This window comes from Erinaceus europaeus, chromosome 20 (genome assembly GCF_950295315.1).
Source record: "Erinaceus europaeus chromosome 20, mEriEur2.1, whole genome shotgun sequence".
In the NCBI taxonomy this organism is placed as follows: Eukaryota; Metazoa; Chordata; class Mammalia; order Eulipotyphla; family Erinaceidae; genus Erinaceus; species Erinaceus europaeus.
The window spans coordinates 5948365-5972091 of NC_080181.1; the positions used below are offsets into that span (position 1 = coordinate 5948365).

The 23727-nt window shown below is 41.7% G+C and overlaps 1 protein-coding gene across 1 annotated transcript; it reads right to left on the minus strand.

The window, feature by feature from the left end:
• Window positions 1-8285: 8285 nt before the first annotated feature.
• LOC103111447 (stromelysin-1-like) lies at window positions 8286-21929 on the minus strand. Its single transcript, XM_007520731.2, has 10 exons — window positions 21763-21929; window positions 20263-20507; window positions 20026-20174; window positions 19770-19895; window positions 17246-17410; window positions 16920-17064; window positions 14330-14463; window positions 13500-13659; window positions 12303-12406; window positions 8286-8704 (listed from the first exon to the last, which is right to left on the minus strand). The coding sequence occupies exons 1-10, from the start codon at window positions 21862-21864 to the stop codon at window positions 8604-8606; spliced, it is 1431 nt and encodes a 476-aa protein (XP_007520793.1). The 5' UTR covers window positions 21865-21929; the 3' UTR covers window positions 8286-8603.
• Between the last annotated feature and the right edge of the window lie 1798 nt (window positions 21930-23727).

Sequence of the window (23727 nt, forward strand, 5' to 3'; positions counted from 1 at the left end):
ATGGAAACTAAATAGTAAAGGATCATTCTCACTAAGTTCAGTTATTTACTAGACAAATTATATTCATTGTTGAATTTTTACTTGTTTTACTCCCCTAGGGCTGTATTCAAAAATCGTAGGAGTAATTTGGAACTATTCATTTAGGGGACATTTTGATTGAAATACTACAGACTTATTTTTAGTTATTTGCATTCCATATTATATCCATATCTTTGACTACTTTGAGCATTTTATGAGATTTCTTGACAACAATAATTTCCCAGCTAGGTAACTAGACACTCCATAAGGTGAATAAAGGGATCTCACACACACTTGACAGAAGTCTGCAGCCTTGCTTCTGTAGAAAGTTCAAACCAGGGGCCTACATGGATGTGAGAGTGCTTATCCTATACCTCAGTTCAGACATACCAGAACCTTTCTCTCCTGGCCATTGTGCCTGTGCTGTGGATTTGAGTTACACGAGGAAGCTGGTGGCATCCCTATAAGACCTGGAGGATATGTCAGACTTAGACTGACTGCTTGTTTGAGAATCTCTGATGTGCATACACGAGCTTCCTTCAAACTTTGTAATATCATTGAAGAGTGCTTTCATGTTTTTGATAAAGTGGAGTGTTCACTAAGCCCAGTAACCTTTTATCTAGTCCTTTTAAATTTCTCAACTATTGATACCCCAGCTACTATTATAATGGTAACTAGTTGTTCAGTTAGTTTCCTAAGCCATTCAAAATACAGGATAAAAACACTCACCATTTATAGGATGGCCAATACTTTGTCTTCATATTAATCCTATGGAACAGTTAGAGCAGACACTTTTTTCTTTCTGTGTGCATCAAAGGCCTCATGTGTATGTGATTCTACTTCTTCCTGAAGACGGTTTCCCTTTTTGATTTCGAATAGAGGCAAAGAGGGAGAGATAACACAGCATCACTTCCCAATTTTTGGAGTTGGGAAGCCCATTGATAATCCTGGTGGCATTAACTAACAAACAAATTATTAAAAAGACATTTACTTAATGCATTGTTTTGCTAGTTGGGTAGAATCTCCCTTATACCTGGAGGGAATACCACCCTTCTCCTTACCCCACTAAGCATATGCCCCATGGGCTCCAGCACCTCTGAAATCCTTCCCTAACCTGGGGGAACTGAGTGAAGTCTCCTGCTCTGTGTGCCTTTGCTGAGCATTGCTAGTGCTCCACTCTCCATGTTGACTGCCTGTTCCTTTTCTTTTATTAACATGCATTGATTTATTATTGGATAGAGACAGAGAGAAATTGAGAGATGGGGGGAGTTAGGGAAGGAGAGTGAAAGACAGACACTTGCAGCTTTACTTCACTACTCCTTGCACACTGTAGTGTGTGCACCATCACCTGGCCCCTTGCCTGTTCCTTTTCTGCCTCTCCCATTAGGACTGAAACCAGAATCGTGTCTGAGTTCATCTTAATCCCTAGCACAGTGCCTGAGAATCTCAAACATTCAGTAAATGTCTATTTAAGGAATGAAGAGTGGATGAAATGGGCAAGAGGGCTCAAGCCACAGGTGAAGTACCCCTTTTTTGCTTAAAGGTTCAGTCTGGTTTGGGCTTTCAGCTAGACCTTGGTGCTCTGTTGGCCTCTACTCCATGACGGATGGAGGAACCTGCCCTCCTGCAGATTCTCACCTCTCAGCCTGGGCTTCTGGATGAAGTTTTCTCCAGCAACTGCTCTACTCCCTGTTCCTTACTTCCTATATGACAAACCTAGACTACTTTCCAAAGTGACTCTGCATTTTGCCATGGTAATCCTTTTCCTTCCTCATTGCCTTCTCTTTGGTTTTCCTACTTAACACCCCTCCACTGTAACACCCCTCCACTCATCATCTGCTCATCACCGGCTCCTCTGTCGCGCTTCACACCTTCCTGCCCCAAACTACCCATGCTATCTGCACACCATCTCCTCCCTGTGTTAGACACATTCACCTAGATGTTAAAATCCACATCCTTGACTCTGACAATGTGTGTGCTTTAAAATTCAGTACTAATTTGCTCAGTCCTTGGGCCACTTATTTTCAAAGTCATTCAAAAATGTTTTATGTACTACTTATTTATTGGATAGAAACAGAGAAATCTACTTGGAAGGGGGAGACAGAATTGGGGAGGAGGAAAGAAGAAAGGGGAAAAGAGAGAGATGCCTGTAGCACTGCTTCACCAGTTGTGAAACCTCCCCCCTGCAAGTGGGTACTGGGGTCTTGAACCCAGGTCCTTGTGCATGGTAACATGTATACTCAACCAGGTGTGCCACCACCTGGCTCCTTCTTGTCAGAGTCTTACTTCATTGTAAAATGTATCCAGTTTTGGGCTGGGGAGGTAGCATAATGGTTATTACAAAAGACTTGCATGCCTGAGGCTCTGAGGTCTCAGGTTCAGCCTCCAGCACCACCATAAACCAGAGCTGAATAGTGCTCTGGTCTCTTTCTGTCTCTTTGTATCTTTCTCTCTATGTGTATCTTCCTCATTAAAAAATATAAATTAAAACATTTTTAGAAAGTTTATCCAGTTTCAAGACTTTAGAATCATTTATTGTTGACAAATCCTAAATTTATATTTCTAGTCCAGAATTTTTTCCTCACACTCCAGACTCACGTATCCCTCATCTCGACCTCAGTGTCAGGTAGAAACCTCAAATGCGTAGCTCACCCAGACACCTTTGGTCTTCCCACGGAAGTCTGTTAACCCACAGCCCTTACATCTTGGGTGATGGTAGCTGGCAGCTTCATGCTTCTAGTTGTTTAGTACAAAACTTGGCATCATTGTACACTGTTCTCTTTTTTCCATGCTTCACACACAGCCCGTCCCTCATTACATCCAATGAATGGGGGGGTGTGTGGCTACAAAATACATCACAGCACAATATAAGCAAAATTCTCATGACATTCATAATTACCGTTTTCACATACACGCACTCTGCTTTAAGAAGTGGTTAACTCAGGGGCCAGGTAGTAGTGCAGTAGGTCAAGCACACATGGCTCGAAGCACAAGGACCGGCATAAGGATCCCAGTTTGAGCCCATGGCTCTCCACCTGCAGGGGGGTTGCTTCACAAGTTGTGAAGCAGGTCTGCAGGTGTCTATCTTTCTCTTTCCCCTCTCTGTCTTCCCCTCCTCTCTTGATTTCTCTCTGTCTTATCAACAAGACCAATGGCAACAATAGCAACAACAACAAGGGCAACAAAATAGGGAAAGGGGCCTCCAGGAGCAGAGGATTTGTAGTGCAGGCTCCAACCCCAGCACTGAACCTCAGCGATAACCCTGGAGGCAAATAAAATAAAATAAAAAAGAGGCTAACTCACTCCTTGACCAAAGGGAAGATAAGTACTTTTATATTCTAGTGAAGCCTCTGAAGTCATACACACTGATTATTAGTGAGCATAAATCAAGGCAAAAGGCTTTTTACTTTTAGGATTATACTATACAAATACTATTGAAGCAAACAAAATGTTCTTATAAGTAAGCCCTGCCAACTTCTTAAGTTTTCAGAGTACTCCTGCAGGATTTGCTCAGATTCAAGATGTTTTTCCTGCTATTTCTTTTCACAGAGGAGCCACAAGGAGCTTCGTTGCGGTTTGATTTTTGCTGATGGTCCTTTCTTAAATATTTCTGAGTTCATAGCTTATCTGTTCACTGACTAGTCAGATTGGGCACTTTCACTGTCTTTTATTTTCTCATCAGTGTAAAGTCCTGTTTTCGTAGGTTATTACTTTATTCCAGCGTGATCATCAGCTTCTGCTTTCCTTTCGCTAGATCACTTCCTGTAAGTGAAGATGTTCTCAAAATTTCCTAGGCCAACTCTGCCTGAGGCAATTGGAATTGAGCCATTTTTTGACTATCACTCTGGGACTCAGCCTCACATCACCATTAGGGCTGGACTCATTCTGACATGGGCTTCCAGTCTGCTGCTTGCTGCTTGGCCTCTGCTTGGTGTAGTGAATGGTGTGTCAGCATGCAGATAAGCATCAATCCTTCTGGAGCAAGATTGCTTGGGAGAACTTACATTTTAAAGTCACACATATGGTCGCTTTCATGTTCAGGGCTTAAAGGCCAATATAAACGCTGAAATAGTCTGATATACTCATGTTTGCTCTCTTTTGTAGTTATATATCTACTTATTCATTTGTTTAATTTGTGGAATCTTGCACATGCATGATTTCACTACTCCCAAGTCAGCTTTTTTTAATTCATATGGGGAGACAGAGAAAGGGAAAGACACCACAATTTTTCCCTGAGCCCAGTAGCTAACATGCAGGTGGACTAAAAGTATTGTCTGGGAAGATGGTATCAGAGTTGAAAATAGAAGTAGAAAACTGGATTAGGGCAGAGAGTTGCTCCTAAACTTGGAAAAGTATATAAATACCGTTAACCCCATTGATCGGGCTTAGGGCCCATATCTATTCACATTTAGCACAGAAGCCTTTGTAACCTCTGAGTCCTTATCAGTTTGAGCTCACATTCCATGGTCATACCTAGGAACATTCTAGGCTGGGCTCATTCCAGGATCAGATTTCTTTGAGTGGCAGAGTATGTTGACCCAGCCTACCTATGGAGAGTGGGGAACTTTCTACCATTGTCATTCTACATTGAGGACAAGGTCCTGGAGGCTTTGAAGATGTTCCTGATGGAATGACCAGTGATGGTGGAGAGAGGGATCTATTAGAAGTCTAGGTCCATCATATCTATGTGGGAATCCAAAGACTTCCTGACTAAAGCCCTAGATAATGGGCCAAAAGGCCATCGTTTTATTAATTAATTAATTAACCAATTAATTAATTTTTTTGTCTCCAGGATTATTTCTGGGGCTTGGTACCTGCACTACGAATACACTGCTCCTTGTGTCCATCTTTTTTTGTTTTTTTTTTTTTTGTTATTGTTGTTATTATTGTTGATGCTGTTATTGTTGCTGCTATTGTTATTGTTGGATAGGACAGAAAGAATTTGAGAGAGGAGGGGAAGACATAGAGGGAGAGAGAAAGATAGACACCTGCAGATCTGCTTCACTGCTTTTGAAGAAAGCTTCCTGCAGGTGGGGAGCCAGGGGCTTGACGGGGATCCTTATGCCAGTCTTTACACTTTGCGCCATGTGTGCTTAACCCACTGCACTCCCACCTGCCCCCCCCAGACTTCAAATTTTTTACTAGTGATTTAATAATGATTAACAAGATTGTGAGGATAACAGGAGTACAATTCCACATAGTTCCTACCACCAGAGTTCCATGTTCCGTCCCCTTCATTAGAAACCTCCTTGTTCTTTTTTAATTTTTATTAATAAAAAGGGAACACTGACAAGACCATAGGATAAGAGGGGTACAACTCCACACAATTTTCACCACCAGAACTCCGTATCTCATTCCTTCCCCTGATAGCTTTCCTATTCTTTTTTTAACGTTAGTTTTTATTTTTTTTAAATTTTTTATTTATAAAAAGGAAACATTGACAAAACCATAGGAAAATAGGGGTACAGATTTGCACAATTTCCACCACCAGAACTCTGTATCCCATCCCCTCCCCTGATAGCTTTCCTACTCTTTAACCCTCTGGGAGTATGGACCCGAGGTCACTGTGGGATGCAGAAGGTGGAAGGTCTGGCTTCTGTAATTGCTTCCCCACTGAACATGGGCGTTGACAGGTCAGTCCATACTCCCAGCCTGCCTCTCTCTTTCCCTAGTGGGACAGGGCTCTGGGGAGTCGGTGCTCCAGGACACATTGGTGGGGTCGTCTGCCCAGGGAATTTGGTTGGCATCATGGTAGCATCTGGAACCTGGTGGCTGAAAAGAGTTAACATATAAAGCCAAACAAACTGTTGACTAATCATGAACCTAAAGGCTGGAATATTGCAGATGAAGATTTGGGGGGGTCTCCGTTTTGAAGATAGCTAGTAGGCCTATTTTAGGTATAATCCAAAGGGCTCATGACTATACTAGTTTTTCCTGAGCAGCTTGACCTCTGGTATGCAAGTGGGCCAAAGTTATTGTCTGGGGATATGAAGTCATGGCTGGAAAAAGGACCAGAAAGCTGGAGCAGGGAAGAGAGTAGCGCCCCAATATGGGAAAGATATATAAATATTGTTAACTGCAAACCCCATTGATTTGATCTGGGGCCCATATTCAGTTTAGGAGCCTATGTAACCTCTGCATCCCTGTAGGTCTGACCTGGCATTCTATGGTCATGACTAGGAACATTCCAGGCTGCACTAATTTCAGGACCAACTAATTTCTTCCTTAGGTGGAACATAGAGTATGTTGTCCAGCCACCTTTCAGAGGATGGGACATTCTCTACCGTTGTTGATCCACATTGAGGGCAAGGTCCTATGGGGGCCCACAAAGGGATCTATTGTGTTGTTCCTGATGGAGATGACCAGTGACAATGGAGAGAGGGATCTATTCAAGGTCTAGGCCCATCATGTCTGTTTGGGAATCTCAGGACTCCCCAGATAGGGCCCCAGCTGATAGGATGGTCTGAGAGTGACTAAAGAGTCATTGTTAAAGTAGCCAGTCTCTTGTCCTTATTCAACTTTTGCAGTCCTTGCTTTGATAAGTTTAGCTTTGGAGTGAGTGAGGGAAGTGTAATCAGAAGTAGGTGAGGAGGGTATCTAGGTCTAAGTAGACACTATTTCATTATGAACTTTATGGTGTCTTTTTAGTTCTTTATATTTGCTGGCTTCATTTATTGACTCACTAAGACTGTTGTGCTCTTTTTGCTTTCAGGTGTATATTTTTCCCTAATTTATGGATACAGGTGAACATATGCTCTACCTCATGGGACCTGGTCTATATCTAGGTTTTGGGACTTTGTTAGGAAGTGAACCACCTGAAATGGAATTAGAGAATCCTATGAGAAAGGAAAAGTCTCACAGGGCCCGGGTGGTGGCACACCTGGCTGAGTGCACACATCATTCAGGAAAGGTCTCACCTGAGTAATGAGGCTGTAGGATTGTCATTCCATGCCTGAGGTCTCTGGACACAGTCTGAAGTGAAGCATGCTGGGGTGGTACTTGTAGCGTTGATTAGGTTGGGATCCGCAGATGCAATATTATTTGATATGAATTGGGAGAAGCATGCGGGACAGTGGGCCCCACCGTAAGGTTCCAGAACTGGGGGAAATATGGGCTCTTATAGAGGAAGTGAGAGGTTCCTATTGTCTTAGGGCTTAAGAAGCAATAGATAGTTGTTGCTATAATCAAATTATTTGGCAATTGACTTTGGAAATCCCATGGTTAGGATTTGCTGTATCATACACAATATCACCATAATTTATGTCTTTTGACATTATTTATATATAGCTGTGTCTTATAAAGTAATGCCACTGGTTGCTTCTCTTCTCCCTGGTCCAAGCTTTTAGAAATCAAATTTCAAAAAAAAAAGTCATTATTAGAAATGTATTAACAATTTGAGACCACTGTTAAAATTCAGTCTGGTTACACGTTTGAAGTCGTAAGTGCTTAGATTGACAGAACATATACTCACCCTATGGGCTGTGCATTAAAAGATTTGAGACATTTATTCCTCTGGGAGAATGGACCAAAATTCTTTATGGGGAGCAGATGGTGGAAGTTCCAACTTCTATAATTGTTTCTTCATTGGATATGGACATTGGCAGGTCCACCCACACCCAAGCCTGTTTATAAATGATTCTTAAGTGAATGTATAACTTGCATACTAGATGAACTTTCACTATACAATGAATACTGGGGGAGTCACAGCTCTTAGAGACACTACTCTTACTTTAGAACCAGCATTTATCTACTGACTTTTGTGTATGGAATGATACAAAGTGAGTACAAGAGAATTTGTTCATATCTGGTGGGTAAATGTGTGCAGATGCATTTGCTATGGGGGGGTGGAGCTTTGTTGAAGGAATATATAAATAAAAGGATAGGATCAAGAGCAAGTTGAATTCCCCTTCTGAAAAATAAGGTACATGAACCAGTTAGTTGGCTATTATTGTTGAATTCTGTTTCACAGTCTTTTCCAGAGTCTGTGCTACCAGGCAACAGGTTTCCTTAGGTCTTTCTTCTTTGTATCAGGTACATGTGTAATATCTGGCTGGTGGACATAAGATTGTGCTTGAAGAGTTAAAGTGAAAGGCAAGAGAGCAGTGATCTTCTAACCTCTATGAACCCAGCCATGAAGATTTTAATCCTGTCACCTCTGTTGGCTCCTACTCTGTACAAATGTAGGCAAGATATGACAATAACGTGTGTGCTTAACCGGGAGCGCTACCACCCAGGCCCCGACAGTAACATGTTGAAACAAACTAAAATTACTGAAAACGTCTCTTTATTAAAAAATAATAGTAAGCAGATAGTCTGTACAGGTACTTGTAGGCTGCATGTGAGAAGTTCCCCACTCTGATAGAAGTTCAGACTCCATATGACCATTGTGTAAGCTCCCAGTCCCTTAGAGAATGTCCTGGAAAATGTGACAATGCCCTATAAGACACCCATTTATCACTGGAGTTCTCAGTCATAGCACATGCAGGACAAAACAAACTATGTCAGTGCACAAAGACTTAGGTGAAGACCCATTGACTTCATTTGAAATGCCCACTCAAAATTGTTGTATCTTCTGAGTATCTCTCCTAACAATTAAGCCAGCTATTACTCTTCAAAACATGTGTGACTTTCATTGCATTTGGGTCATACTGCAACTGTGTAGAGCCACTAAAGAAATAGAAAAACCCTGTAAATATAAACAAGGGGGAAAAGTAAGTTTATTTTCAAATACATATACTTGGCAACAAAAACTTAGAACAACAACACATTAAATTCAGACTAATAGATAACAGGAACTGGGAAACATTTACACTTGTTTGTTTGTTTGTTCCCAGGGTTATTGCTGGGGTTCGATGCCTGCACTACGAATCCACTGCTCCTGAAGGCCATTTTTTTCTTTTTGTTGCCTTTGCTGCTGTTATTACTGTTGTTTTTATTGCTGTCATCGTTGTTGGATAGGGCAGAGAGAAACCGAGAGAGGGAGGGAAGACAGAGAAGGGGAGAGAAAGACAGACATCTGCAGACCTGCTTCACCACCTGTGAAGCGACCCCCCTGCAGGTGGGGAGCCGGGGGCTTGAACCAGGATCCTCACATGGGTCCTTGCACTTTAGTCATGTGCGCTTAACTCACTTTGCTACTGCCCTGGCCCCGAATTGTTTACACACTTTTATCAAGTACTAAGAAGTATGTTATGAATTTTATTTATTTATTTTTCCATTACTAGGGCCTTACTACTTTGGGTGGACTTTTTCATATGAGGGTGGCAAGGGTCATGAGTGGAGTGGGAGGTGGAAGGGAGATCATGGTACCAAACTGAGCCATAGTTGTGTTCATGGCAAAGTAGACACATAATTCAGGTGAGATATCTTGCTGGCCTTGCATTTTACTTTAAAAAAAAAATCATTTCTGAGCACCCAGGTGGTGGCACAATCAGAAGACCTGGGTTCAAGCCCTGGCCCCCACTGCAGGAGGCAAGCTGTATTTTTTATTTTTTTTAACCAGAGCACTGATCAGCTCTAACTTATGGTGGTGCGGGGGGTTGAACATAGGACTTTGGAGCCTCAGGGATGACTGTTTGCATAACCAATTTGCTATCTACCCCTGCTCAAGGAGGCAAACTTTATAAGCAGTGGAGAGCAGTGCTGTAAGTATCCCTCCTTCTCTCTCTCCCTCTCTACATCTCACCAAAAATAGAAGTAAAAGGAAAAAATGGCAACTGAGAACTGTGCAGCTATATAGGCAATGAACCCCCAAAATACACTGATGGAAAAAATGTATATTTTATTGTATGTATTTTACATATATACATTTATATTATGTATTTCATCATATATGTATTATATAAAAACATTTAAAGTGTGTGTGTATGCAGTGGATCTGTGAAGTGTGTGTATCTAACTCCACTTTACAAGTGAGCAAGCCGAGGCTCAGATAGATTCAGATGCTTCCCACTCAACATAAAGAGTGATACTGCACTCACTTCAGCTCTGGGAGCAAGTCCCAACTCTCCGTTATCAGGCTCTTCTCTTAGCAATCAAGTAAAACTCTCTGCTTCGTTGGAAACTGTGTCCTTTTCATTGTTCTTTCTTCCCATTCTTTTTTTTTTAATATTTATTTTTATTTTTATTTATTCCCTTTTGTTTCCCTTGTTGTTTTAATGTTGTAGTTATTATTGTTGTTGTCGTTGTTAGATAGGACAGAGAGAAATGGAGAGAGGAGGGGAAGACAGAGAGGAGGAGAGAAAGATAGACACCTGCAGACTTGCTTCACCGCTTGTGAAGCGACTTCCCTGCAGGTGGGGAGCCGGGGTTCGAACCAGGATCCTTATGCCGGTCCTTGTGCTTTGCGCCACCTGCGCTTAACCCGCTGCGCTACAGCCCGACTCCCCCTTTCTTCCCATTCTTTTGCATCCTCTCTGTCTCCTCTCTTCCCCTCCCTCTCTCTGGGACAAGGGGGTTTGTCTACCTTCAGAGAAATACAGCACCTCTCTGAAACCCCACACCGCCCTTTGTGAATCTGCCATCATGTTCTCAGGTTGCCTTTCATAACTGATCATTGACCTCCCCCATCTGTCCTTGAACAGGATCAAAAGAGAATCTCTTTTTAAGCTTTGAGCAGACTGATGCTAGCAGTGACTGACAACTCAGGACAACAAATAAATAGCCTTGGGATTAGTAATAACAGGATGGTCTGGAAGAGAAACCAGCCAGCACTGCACTTTTCCACAGCACTTGTAGTGATCTTTATAGTGACAGGGAGAGCAGAAAGACACGCAGGGGTAAAGCTGCAGAGGAAAGATGTGGCATGTGAGCGCTTTGCTTTATCCTGCACATGCGGAGTGCAGACATTTGTGTTGATTATCTTCGTGATTCAAAACAACTTATTGTATGAAGCAAGCTGAAATTTGGTAAAGGGAGAGAACTGGCTAAAGGAAATACGTTGCTAGAAATTGTCTCGGGGCAGAGTGGCGGCACACCTGGTTGAGTGCACAGTGGCGGCACACCTGGTTGAGTGCACATGCTACAGTGCACAAGGCCTTGTGTTCAGGCTCCTGGTTCCCAGCTGCAGGGGGAGCTTCACAAGTGTTTCTGTCCCTCCCTGCCTCCCCCTTCCCTATTAATTTATCTCCGTCTCTATAAAAAAAGTATTTTTTAAATTTTTATATGTTCACTTACTATTGGATAAAGACTAAGAGAAGTTGAAAAAGCAGGCGGAAATAGTGAGAGGGAAAGAAACAGAGACACCTGCAGCCCTGTTTCATCACTTGTGAAGCCTCCTCCCTGCAGGTGGGACCAAGAGCTTGACCCTGGGTCCTTGCGCACCATAATGTGTGTGCTTAACCAGGTGCACCATAGCCTGGCCTCTTTAAAGGAATGTCTCAGGGGTTAGCTGGTAGCGCAGCAGGTTAAGCGCACATGGTGTAAGAACCAGTGTAAAGATCCTGGTTTGACCCCCTGGCTCCCCACCTGCAGGGGGGGTCGGGTTTGAGCCCCTAGCTCCCCACCTGAAGGGGAGTCGCTTCACAGTCGGTGAAGCAGGTCTGCAGGTATCTTTCTCTCCCCCTCTCTGTCTTCCCTTCCTCTCTCCATTTCTCTCTGTCCTATCCAACAACAACAGCTATGACAACAATAATAATAACAACTACAACAGGCACAACAACAAGGGCAGCAAAATGGGAAAAAGTGGTCTCCAGGAGCAGTGGATTTGTTGTGCAGGCACTGAGCCCCAGTGATAACCCTGGAGGCCAAAAAAAAAAAAAATATTTCAGGGAGTCGGGTGGGAGAGTGGTGGGTTAAGTGCACGTGGCACGAAGCGCAAGGACTGGCGTAAGGATCTTGGTTCGAGCCCCCAGCTCCCCACCTGCAGGAGAGTCGCTTCACAGGTGGTGAAGCAGGTCTGCAAGTGTCTATCTTTCTCTCCCCATCTCTGTCTTCCCCTCCTCTCTTCATTTCTCTCTGTCCTATCTAACAATGATGACATCAATAACAATAATAACTACTACAACAATAAAAAACAAGGGCAACAAAAGGGAAAATAAATAAATATATATATTTTTTAAAAATTGTTTCAGTTTCGATCAGGAAAAACACCACACTGGTTTATGTAGTAGATTTTCATGATTAAAGAACCAGAGATTCCAGGTTCAGTCCCTGGTACCACCAGGAGCCAGAAATGAGCAGCACTCTTTTTTTTTTTTTTTTTTAAGCATTTCAATTCTTTTCTTCCCTTTGATATAGAAAACATTTTAAGTGTACAATTATTGATAAAATGAACATTTCCTTACCAAATGCTTCAAAGACAGCATCAATTTTTGAGTCAATCCCTGGAAAGTCATCAGCTATTTTCTTGGGCAAGCCTGGTTCCATAGACTGTTTTTTCTCATCAAATCTGTACCAAGTAAAAGACATGAAGCTCAGTATTGCAAAGAGGTCATAGTGTCAAAAATGTATAAATGTTTAAAGTAGTTTTAATGTGAAATTTTAAGAAACTCTTCACTTACTGCAAAATAACGTTAAATGTGATGCTTAGCACTATATAAATATGTGAACTGCAATTTTAGCTCTTAACATCATCTTATCTCTACCAGGAATAGAGGCTGTACCCAGATCTAGCAGATGCCTGTTGTAATATTTCTCAGGCTTGGACAGAATGAACTTCTATCTTTCTGTCACAGAGACAGGAAGTGTGAACAGACATATACAGTAAATTGAATTCAAATACAAACTTCCTCTCAAATACAGTTTTTTTCAGTTGATCATACTTTGCTCATATGTGTCCTCCTCATTCTGCATATCTAGATTTCCTGTGGCAGCCTCCTTGGAAGAGGGATTGAGATGAAGCAAAGCCCATGCATCTTGTCTTACTGGCTGTACCTTAGCCATCTGGCCTGCCCAAAATGTCTCAGAGTCTAGGAAGATGGCCACAAGTCAGCCTGTGAGTCCTGGGTTCAACTGTAACACTGAAATACTTTATAAACAGGCAGAGGGAATGAATGGGTGACGCTAAAGGAAGCATTTGAGAACCACATAGGAAAATTGGGAAGATAAGACAAAGCCCCCAGTGAGACACTGAGTATAAGACCACCGGAAAGGGATGCTAAAACTTGATCTGGAATCTCAGACCCCAGTTGGATTTGGAGTCCAACAATCCATTTAGTGAGTGTGGTAAGATGTGAGACCCAGTATAAAAGCTGTGTGTTTCTGGGAGTGGGGGGTAGAGGACTGAAGCTTCTTCAGTCGGGTAGGCAAGGAAGTCCCAACCTATTACATATGGTACTCAGAACAAGAGCACTGAAAATTGTACACCTGTTGTGAAGAAATGGTTGCTACTTTTGGAAGTAAGCATATCCTTACTTACAATTGTCTGAAGCTCCCTTCCTCCCTGACAGAAAAGCAGAAGCAAGAGTAAGACATGAGATTTCCTTAGAGGGAAAAAAAATCTTAGTGAGGCTGTATGCAAAGTCATTATGATTGCATCTCACCTCCAGTATTTATCGTCTACAAAGAAGTATGTCATCCTCTTGTCCTTATGCCAAACAGCTGCATCTATTTTCCTTACAGTTGAAGGAAAACCCAGGGTTTCGATGCCTCTTGGATAACCTGCTTGTACTTCATTTCCTCTGATAGCCCAGAACCGATTTCCTGTTAAAAATAATTCAGCCTTTGAGTTTTAGAAATAACTGTAGCGCCTTTGATTTTCATAGAAAAGAGAAAATCTGAATTTTAGATTTGGTCACTAGCTCAGTGCAGGCATTTAACAAAAAGTTCTAGATAAATGAATGAATATGGATTAAATGAAGAATTTATAATTCTGGGAAATTTATATGCCTGTGTTTACTTTTATCATCTGTAAAATATAAATAAAGTAATACCAATTTTAGCTGTTTTGCCACCATTTTGGAGTAAGACTGTAGCCAGAATTTGTCGTAACAGAGAAAATTAAAGTCTGGTTAATTTTTATTGTGAAATTATTTATTTCAAGGGGGCTGGTTGGCGGTGCACCAGGTTAAATATACATATCACCATGCACAAAGATCCAGGTTCAAGCTTCCACTCCCCTCCTGTGGGTGGGTGTTTCATAAGCAGTGAAGCAGGTATGCAAAGGTCTTTCTTTCTCTCCCTCTCTATCTTCACTCCCTTCTCAATTTCTCTGTCTTGTCCTATCAAGTATAATAGAAATAATTAAAAAAGAAAAAAAAAAAGGCTGCTGGAGCTGTGTATTTATAGGGCCAGTACTGAGCCCCAGCAACAACCCTGGTGGGGAAAAAAAATTTATTTCAACAAAGTAAAGAAATTTTTATATAATAATTACCCTTGAAAATGAAAACAGTATCTTTGCTGGTAACTTCATATGCTGCGTCAATGTCAGAAGGAAGAGAGGGCCAAAACGAAGAGATCAAATGAAATTCAGGTTCAAGTACCCTGAGATGTTTCCGCCAGAAATGTCTGAAATACATGTATAAAAATGTTAATTGAAAAGTCCCTTTAGCATGGTCTTAATTGCCTCACCTCACATCTCCCCCCATTTCTTTAGCCTCTATGTTTGATGACAGACTGGAATAAGTTATATTCTCACAAGGAAAAATATTTTCCCTTTTTAATTTTTCAGATCTCATGAACCTCCTGCTAAAGGGTTTCAGAATAACTTATTCTGTCAAAGAAAAGTTATGTTCCTATCTGAATTTAAGTTTTAAATACCTACAATTTATGTAAATCGCTACGCCATGTGTGATATACCATCACATCAATATACACCACACGATCCTCTACATTTATTTTTACCTTACTCATTCATTTATTTATTTACTAGAGCACTTCTCAGCTCTAGCTTATGGTGGTGCCGAGAATTAAACCTGGGACTATGGAGCTTCAGGCATAACAGTCTCTTTGCATAACCATCCTGCTCTCTACCCATACCCTATTTTACTTTATTTTTTAGATAGCAACAGTGAGGCAGACAGGCAGGTAGGCACATATGGATGTGCATACATATACACACCGCAGCACTGGCGTTTCTTTCAGTGCAGTGGAGGCCTGGCTTAAACCTGGGTCGCACACAAAGCAAAGCAGCACACTGTCCGAGTCAGCTACTTCACCAGACCCCATTACCCCATTTATGAGACAGAGAGATGCCTGTATGTGCCCACTTTGTACATCACATACATTTCTCATGTGCATGGAGCAATTCTGGGAGCTATAGGAGAGTCCATGACTGTGAATGAATCAATGGTGTGAGATAAACTTGCTTTGAACTTGTCTGCACAAGTTGAATGTTTCACTGTGTGCATACTTAGCCAGCAGTGAATAAATTAATTTAAAAAGTAATGCTAATTCTGGTGTCATCCTCCCTCTCTCTCTCTCTCTCTTTCTCTCTCCAGAGACAGACAGGCTGTAGTATCAAAGATCAAAGCTTCCTTCTATGGGGTGGGGTGCCCTTGTGCCCTTTTTTTTTGCCTCCAGGGTTATTGCTGGGGCTCGGTGCCAGCACTATGAATCCACTGCTCCTAGAGGCCACTTTCTGTTGTTTTTGAATAGGATAGAGAGAAATTGAAGAAATTGAGAAAGGAGGGGAAGATAGAGAGGAGGAGAGAAAGATAGACACCTAGAATCCTGCTTCACTGCTTGTGAAGTGAGCCCTCTGCAGGTGGGGAGCCCAGAGCTTGAACCGGGATCCTTGCACCAGTCTGTGCACTACGTCCTATGTGCGCTTAACCTGCTGCACTGTGGCCTGCCCCACTTCCTTGTGTCATTCTTAAAGGAGGTTTGGATTAATCTGATTCTGAAGTTGTACTTGTGCCTTTTTAAAAAGCACCCATACCAGGCAGATGTGTAGTTGTTCCATAAAGGACTTGTATGCAGAAGGTTCCAGGTTCAATTCCTGGTACCACCACTGACCAGACCTAAGTGGTACTCTGGTCAGAAAGGGAGATAGAGCACGTGCTGCCAAACAGCTCCCTTAGACAGTGCTCAGCCAGGTGTACTGCCCGAGTTCCAGCCCAGCCCCCACTATTGAAGGAAGCATGGGTGCTGTGATCGCTTTCACTCTCTCTCCTTGTCTTTCTATCCCTCTTGTCTCTGTCTGAAGTGGTGGTGGAAAGAACAGAGGAGCAAAGAAAAGAAGGAAGAGGGGAATGGTGTGGAGAGGGAAATGCAAAGCACTTGAAAATCAACTATAAATTGACATTTCGGAAAAATTAGATAAGAATTAATTCACCCTTAGTCTTCACAAATGAACTTAATAATTTTAGGAAGATGTAGAAAATGCAGCAGTAGATCTGAATAAATCTTAGACGGACCTTTTTTTTTTCTTTTGGTTTGTTTTTTGCTTTTGCCTCCAGGGTTATTGCTGGGGCTCAGTGCCTGCACCATGAGTCCACTGCTCCTGGAGGCCTTTTTCCCATTTTGCTGCCCTTGTTGTTATTGTTGCCATTGCTGTCGTTGTTGGATAGGACAGGGAGAAATGGAGAGAGGAGGGGAAGACAGAGAGGGAGAGAGAAAGACAGACACCTGCAGACCTGCTTCACCACCCCTGAAGTGACTCCCCTGCAGGTGGGGAGCCGGGGGCTCGAACTGAGATCCTTACGCCGGTCCCTGCGCTTAGCTCCATTTGTGTTTAGCCTGCTGTGCTACTGCCTGTCCCCCCGTTTATTTTTAAAAAGCACTAGCGCGTTCCTGTCTCTCTTTGTATAAGCGTCGCATATCAAATGGCTGGGTAGAATAATGTGAACTTACAGTCCGCCCTGTCTGTACAGGGCGATTATTTTTTTGTTTGTTTTTTTCACTCCCCAGAGCACTGTTCACTTCTGACTTATAGTGGTGCAGGGGATTGAACCTGTGACTTTGGAGCCTCGGACATGAGAGTCTCTGTATAGCCACCACGCTATCTCCCCCTGCCATCTGACCTGTCTTTAAAGAACAGCATTTCTCCCCTCAGAGTGCTGACTGCGTCGAAGGACAAGGCAGGGTCACACGTGGCTGGGTTCCCAGGTGGTGGAGGCACAGATTCTGTGGGCACCAGGCGGTCCTCGGGGGACGTAGGGGGAGGTCCTAAAGGAACAGAGGCAGGAATGTCACATATTAGGAGAATGCAGCCCTTCTCTCAATTTATATGACTTCCGAATATTCTCATAGTGTCTTCAGTTGACTGCAGATCTGTCTACAGCATTGAAAGCTTTCCTGAAGGCTGTCATTGCTTAGCCACATGCTGAATGTTTCCAGGAGCACTCACCGTACAGTGACTGGATGCCATTTACATCATCTGCAGAAAGGTGGAATTGCTCAAGGTCTGCAAATGATTTGTAGATAGGGTACATCAAAGCTTCAGGATTGGCTGAGTGATACAGACCCAGGGAATGGCCAAGTTCATGGGCAGCGACAAGGAATAAATTGGTCCCTGTTTAAGAAACCATAAATCAGTGTTGCTTGTTAAACACACAAGAATCACCGATCCCACAAGATCCCATTTGAGCCCCCAGTCCCCTTCCTGCAGGGGGTCGCTAGTCTGTAGGTATCTTTCTCTTCCCCCCTCTGTCTTCCCCTCCTCTCTCCATTTCTCTCTGTCCTATCCAACAGTAACGACAGCAATAACAATGACAAACAATAACAACAATAACGATAAACAACAAGGGCAACAAAAAGGAAAAAAATAGCCTCTAGGAGCAGTGGATTTGTGCTGCAGGCACCGAGCCCCAGCAATAACCCTGGAGGCAAAATAAAAATAAAACATAAAAGAATTAGAGGTCAAAGTGATTGTAGTAGCTTACTTCTTGGAAGCACACAGGGTGACTTTTGTTTGTTTGCTTGGTTTTTGTTTTGGTTTGGTTTGGGCTTTTTTTTTTTTCTGTTTGTTTTGTTTGTCTGTTTTGCTAATTGATAAACTGATTGCATGCTTAAGTAAAAAATCAAGTGTGGATCAAAGCCCATTCTTAAAATTAATCTTTGAGGTTAAATGTCTAATTAAATCCAAGCACTTCCTTCGCTAGCTCTGTTCATTTTGTGAGAACCTGATCCCTTTTCTTGTAATTACGAAACAGCTTAATATATAGTTTTTCAATTAAAAACTAAACAATGCCCCACTACATAGCATTTGCCAGTTATAGTATCAGTTGAGTTCATCATAGTTTATTCAACTCAGTTCTGATTAAAAAAACAAACAAACAAAAAAAACTATTGCTTCTAGGGTTATCGCTAGGGCTGGGACTTGGTGCCTGCACCAGCAACCCACTGCTCCTGGCGGACATCTTTTTCCATTTTAATTGTTATTGTAGTTGGATAGGACAGAGAGAAGCTGAAAGGGGAGAGGGGAGGAGAGAAGGGGCAAAGACAGAGAGACAACCTGCAGACCTGCTTCACCACTTGCAAAGCGACCCTTCTACAGGTAGGGAGCTAGGGGCTTGAACTAGGATCCTTGTGCGGCTCCTTGTACTTTGTACTATGTGTGTTTAAATTAACTCAGTGTGCTACCACCCAGCCCCTGTTTTAAACAAACACACAGAGACAGAGAGAGAGAGAGAGAGAGAGAGAGAGACAGAGAGAGAATGAAAGAGGCAACAGCACCAGAGCTCCCTTCAATGTGGTGAGGGCCTGGCTTGAATCTGGTTTATGCACATGGCAAAGCAGCACACTATCCAAGTGAGCTATTTCCCCAACCCTCACTTCTGAAATTCTTAAACACTCACATTCCTGTTATTTTCATTTGCACTATCACCTGCATGATTATCAGTCTTGTAGCAATTACTACATACTTGTTGGGTACGAATTATTGGCAATGATAGATTTCAAAGGGTTGGCAAAATTAGGTCGAAATATTGCATGCCCTATCCTGTGTAGCAGTAGTCACAAGAGGAAATTTGGCACACAGACACTAGCTATTTAGATTTTTTTTCCTTTGTATTAATGAAAAAGGAATCTGAAATTAGAAGACATTGCATAATTATGTCTGTTATAACAAGTCAGCTTTACTTCAGCTGTTGTTTGTGCAACTGATGATTATAGTAAAGTTTTCATTTGAAAGCATACAGTAATCTGTTAAGTCTTTTATGTCAATAATTTTATGTAGCTAGTGTACTTTATGTAGCTAGTGTACACATTTGTACTTTCTGCAGATATTCTTTTTGCATTTTTATTATTATGTCCCGATAAAATATCAAAAATCACATTATTCACTTTAGCTGGGTATTTAAAACTTTGAAAGTCATTTCTCAAAACATATTGTTATGAACTAAGAAATATGTTTCTACCTAAAAGGTTTAGTTATTGTATTTGAAGGCTAGTCCTTCCTTTCAGCACAATCTTTCATAAGCTAGAGAGAGTGAAATGTTGGCTTAATCAGAAAAACCTAAGCAGGAACCTCAATTTTAGGAAATTTCTTATTTTTGTTTTTATGAAGAGCTTCCCCCAATTGAATAGAACCCAGGTCCAAGGAATATATCAATATGGATTTATTGCAATGCCTGATTCCTTGGACAGCCGCAATTTGAAGTTACGAGAAACTGCTCTCAATGAAGATCCTAAGAACACACTAGTATGTAGTCATCCAAAAATTGTGATGCCCTTATATTGTGCTTACTAGGACAGTTATAAACTTTAGTCATCTAAAACATGTTCTTATTAATGATCAAAACAAAAATATATTCTGCTGGTTGTTGACCCGCTGGGAAGTTCAGAACATTTCTTAACTATTCAGTTAATACTAAGAGTTTTTCCAATAGAGGGAACTAGTACCAGATGGCTTTGAGGGATGTGTCACTAACCTGAGGTATCCTTTGTCCATTGCTCGTCGTCATCAAAGTGAGCATCTCCATAAATCCCCTGTCCTGGTGGGAAGGCATGAGCCAGAACATTACCAGGTCCATCAAAAGGAGTAAAGTCTCCATGATCTAGTAGAGAAAAATATTTTTTTTGTTTGAAAGGTAGTCATTTCAGAGACTCTCTTTGGAATCTTTTCCAGTGAAAACACCACCAGGTAAAGATGCATTTCATGAGTGTTGCTTAGTTTTGGCATTTTACCTCTAACTGCAAAGGTGATCATGATGTCAGCATCACCTTCATAAACCCTGGAGAATGTGAGTGGGGTCACCTCCTCCCACACTTTCAGAGCTCTGTCAATGGCAGCATCAACAGCAGTGCTTGGTAAATCCAATGTATAATTCACAATCCTATAAGAGAACACTGGGAAATGAGATTTCCTCCTGTGATAGTGACCAGTTAAGTTTCTGCATCTGAAAACCTCTTTGGCCAGAGTACCTGTAAGTGAGGGGGCTTTTCCTCCACTTGGGCATGCCAGGAAAGGTGCTGAAGTGAGCAACATCAGGAACTCCGCATCTGGGCTTGTGCATCATCTCCATGGTGTCAGAGTCCAGCTTCCCTGTCACCTTCAGCCCCAGGAACTTCTGCATTTCTCGAATTTTTTTAACAACAGGGCCACTGTCCTTTCTTCGAACAAACTGTCTCACATCTTTTTCAAGGTTGTAGTAATTCTCTAGATATTGCTAATGGAATCAGTATAGTTTTTAGGTCATTCTCAGGATTTTTAGACTTTCACAGTAAATTTGAGCAGGTGCTCATTCAGTCTATTTGAAGTATTCATCTAGTTTTCTGAAACTAAATAAATAATTGTTCCCTTAGTAAAAACAATAAATGGCATTTTTGTTTAATTCTTCACTTATAGACTCCTCCTTACTTATAACTTTGTAACTCCAGAATGTTTACAGTTCAGTTAACTACCAGAGCACTTAAAATGAGATGGAAAATTGAGATAAAAATCCATTGAACTTGAAGGAAAGCAAGCAAAAATAACTTCTTTGAGTTTAATTGTTTATCTCAGGTTCATTTATTCAACTTTCCATTTTCTATATGTATTTTATTTTAATGAAATAGAGGCAGAGACAGAAAGCTACAGAAAGACAGAGAGAAGGGCCAGGCAGCAGTGTACCTGGTTAAGTGCATAGATTACAGTGCACAAGGACCTGGGTTCAAGCCCTTAGTCTGCATCTGGGGGGTACGCTTCAGGAGTGGTGAAGCAGGGCTTCAGGTGTCTGTCTCTTTCTCTACTTCCCCTTTCCCTCTCAATTTATGTCTTTTTATTTATCCAATAAATAAAAAATGTGTATTTTTAAAAAGAGACATTCAAAGTTCCTGGTTCAAACCCCCCACATCACCATAAGCCAGAGCTGATCAGTGTTCTGGTTTTTTTTTTTTTTTTTTTTAAAAGAAAAGACAAATATCAGAACAGTGTTCAGCTTGGGCTTATGTTGACGCGGGGAATTGAACCTAGTACCTTGGTGCCTCAGGCACAAAAATCTTTTACATAGCCATTATGCTATGTTCCAAACCTGTCCATTTTATATTTCTTACATAGAAATTATTTCTTAGTAAAATATACATAGACAAATCCTTGTGTCTGAATATGATGCTAGTGGTACAAACACCTAAACTTACATTGGACTAAAATACTGAAAGCGGTTATAATGATAGAGATGTTCATTATACTCTTCATTTATTGCTTGTGGGCCTCCAGCCCCTCTGCTCTTGCTATCGTGGAGCTGTGTGGTCTCAGGCAAACACCAGATAGTTAGGGATGCAGTACTGAAATTTTCCACTTTCTACATTTTCTAACCTGCTATACTTGAACTGTTCCTGCATTGTTAGTGGAAACCACTGTGAGTGGTTTTTGCAAGTGAAAATAAGCATTCTGTCTCCACTGTGACCCTGCCAGTGAACTTGAGGGCTGTCTCTCTTAATTACCTGAACAAGGTCCATGCTGCTGTCCTGGTTCGTTGACACTCCGTCCAAGGGATAGGCTGAGCAGACTGCCATGCACAACAGCAGAACTGGAAGGCTCTTCATGTTCACTGACTCCTCAGCTCTGTGTTGTCCAAATGCCCTGCTCTCTGCCTGTCTTCTAGGTCTACCCTCTGGAACCCAGCTTTTATAGGGTGCCAGTGTTTGCTTAGATCACACACAGCTTGAGTCATGATTGCTTTCATCCAAATAGTTACGAATACCATTTTCAAGATTTCCAATTTGAAAGTAAGATGATACAACCTACTTTACTAATGTCTTTCAACCTTCCCAAATTTACAAGTCAAAGTGATGATTAAGCTCCGGGAAATGCTTCCTGTTTCTGCAAGGAGAAAACTGGGGCTTTTTTAGCTTCTGGGAAAAAAAAGTAACTAAAATTGCCTAGATATTTTATGTTTGTGTATTTGAGAGTAGTGAACTGACTTGCTAAAAGCTGGAACTGTCTGGAACTTCTACGTGCAGTTTTATTTTAAAGAGGAGACACTTTAAGCCATTTCTGATAGGATATAAATGAGCTGCATGTGTAGCAATAATGGCAGAAAGGTAGTTCCGGTCCAAGAGGTGGCAAAGTGGCAGAGTAATCTGCTTCCTCCCTCTTACACGAGCCTCATTAGTAAATACATCTGATGGAGGAGGAAGAGCAAAATAAGTAGATTTAAAGTTAAGGTCTATATATAAAGTAAATGTCTATAATAGCAAGGGATGTGATATCTGGAATAACATTGGAAGGGAAAGTTCCTTTGTGTATGTGTCTCTTTGATTGGAAGTTCCAGCTGTTGCTTTCTAGTTAGATTTGTAAGGCTTTGAGGGGGAAAACTGAACTGCCAAGATAGCTCAGCTGGGAGATTGTTTGCTTTGCCTTGTGCATGATGGCACAGATTCGAGCCTGGCCCCCACTACACTGGGGAAAACTTTGATGCTGTGGTATCCTCTGATCTCTCCATTTCCCTCTGTCTCTCTCTGTTGAAAAAAGTCAGCCCAGAGCAGTGAAGCCCTAGGGAGAAGGGAGGGGAGAAAGTGAAGGGGAAGGGGAGTTTCAAAACAAGAGCTGAGACAACTACAGCTGTCTTTTCATAAAATTTCTCTGGAAAAATTAAAAAGGAAAAAAAAGAGCTGGGCAGTGGCTCACCTGGTTAAGTGCACATAGTACTATGTGCAAAAGTACGTTTAAGGAGGCAGTTCGAGCCCCCGCTTCCCACTTCCATCTGGGACACTTTGTGAGCAGAAGGCCTGCGGTTGCCTCTGTCTGTCTGTCTGTCTGTCCGTCCATCTATCTCCCCTCCTCTCTCAATTTCTCTCTATCCTATACAATAAAGTGGAAGGGAAAAAATGGCCACCAAGAGCGGTAGATTCATAGTGTCCACACCAAGCCCTGACGACAATTAAAAGAAAACTTTCTCTAGTATTATGTTAGAACATAGTTAAAGTTTAAAGCGATCCTGACATATTGAGAATATAAGTGTGTCCTAGCTGTTCAAATGTAACTAATGTAATGGGTCATAATACTCCTATTTTCTTTCATCATTTTATTGAGGAGTTAATGGCTTTGGATAGATGTTTTTATTTTCTTTGGGTAAATCCCCACAAATGAAAATGCTGAGTCATAGAATACATCTATTTCTAGTGTTCTGAGAAATCTCTAGACTTTTCCATGGGAGTTGGGCCAATTTACATTCCCACTAATATAAAACGGGCTCCTATTCCTCCATGTCTTTGCCAGCATGTATTGTGTGTGTCGTTTCTTTTTTCTTTTTTTTTATTTTATTTAAGAAAGGAGATATTAACAAAACTATAGGTTAAGAGGGGCACAGTTCCACACAATTCCCACCACCCAATCTCCATATCCCACCCCCTCCCCTGATAGCTTTCCCATTCTCTATCCCTCTGGGAGTATGGACCTAGGGTCAT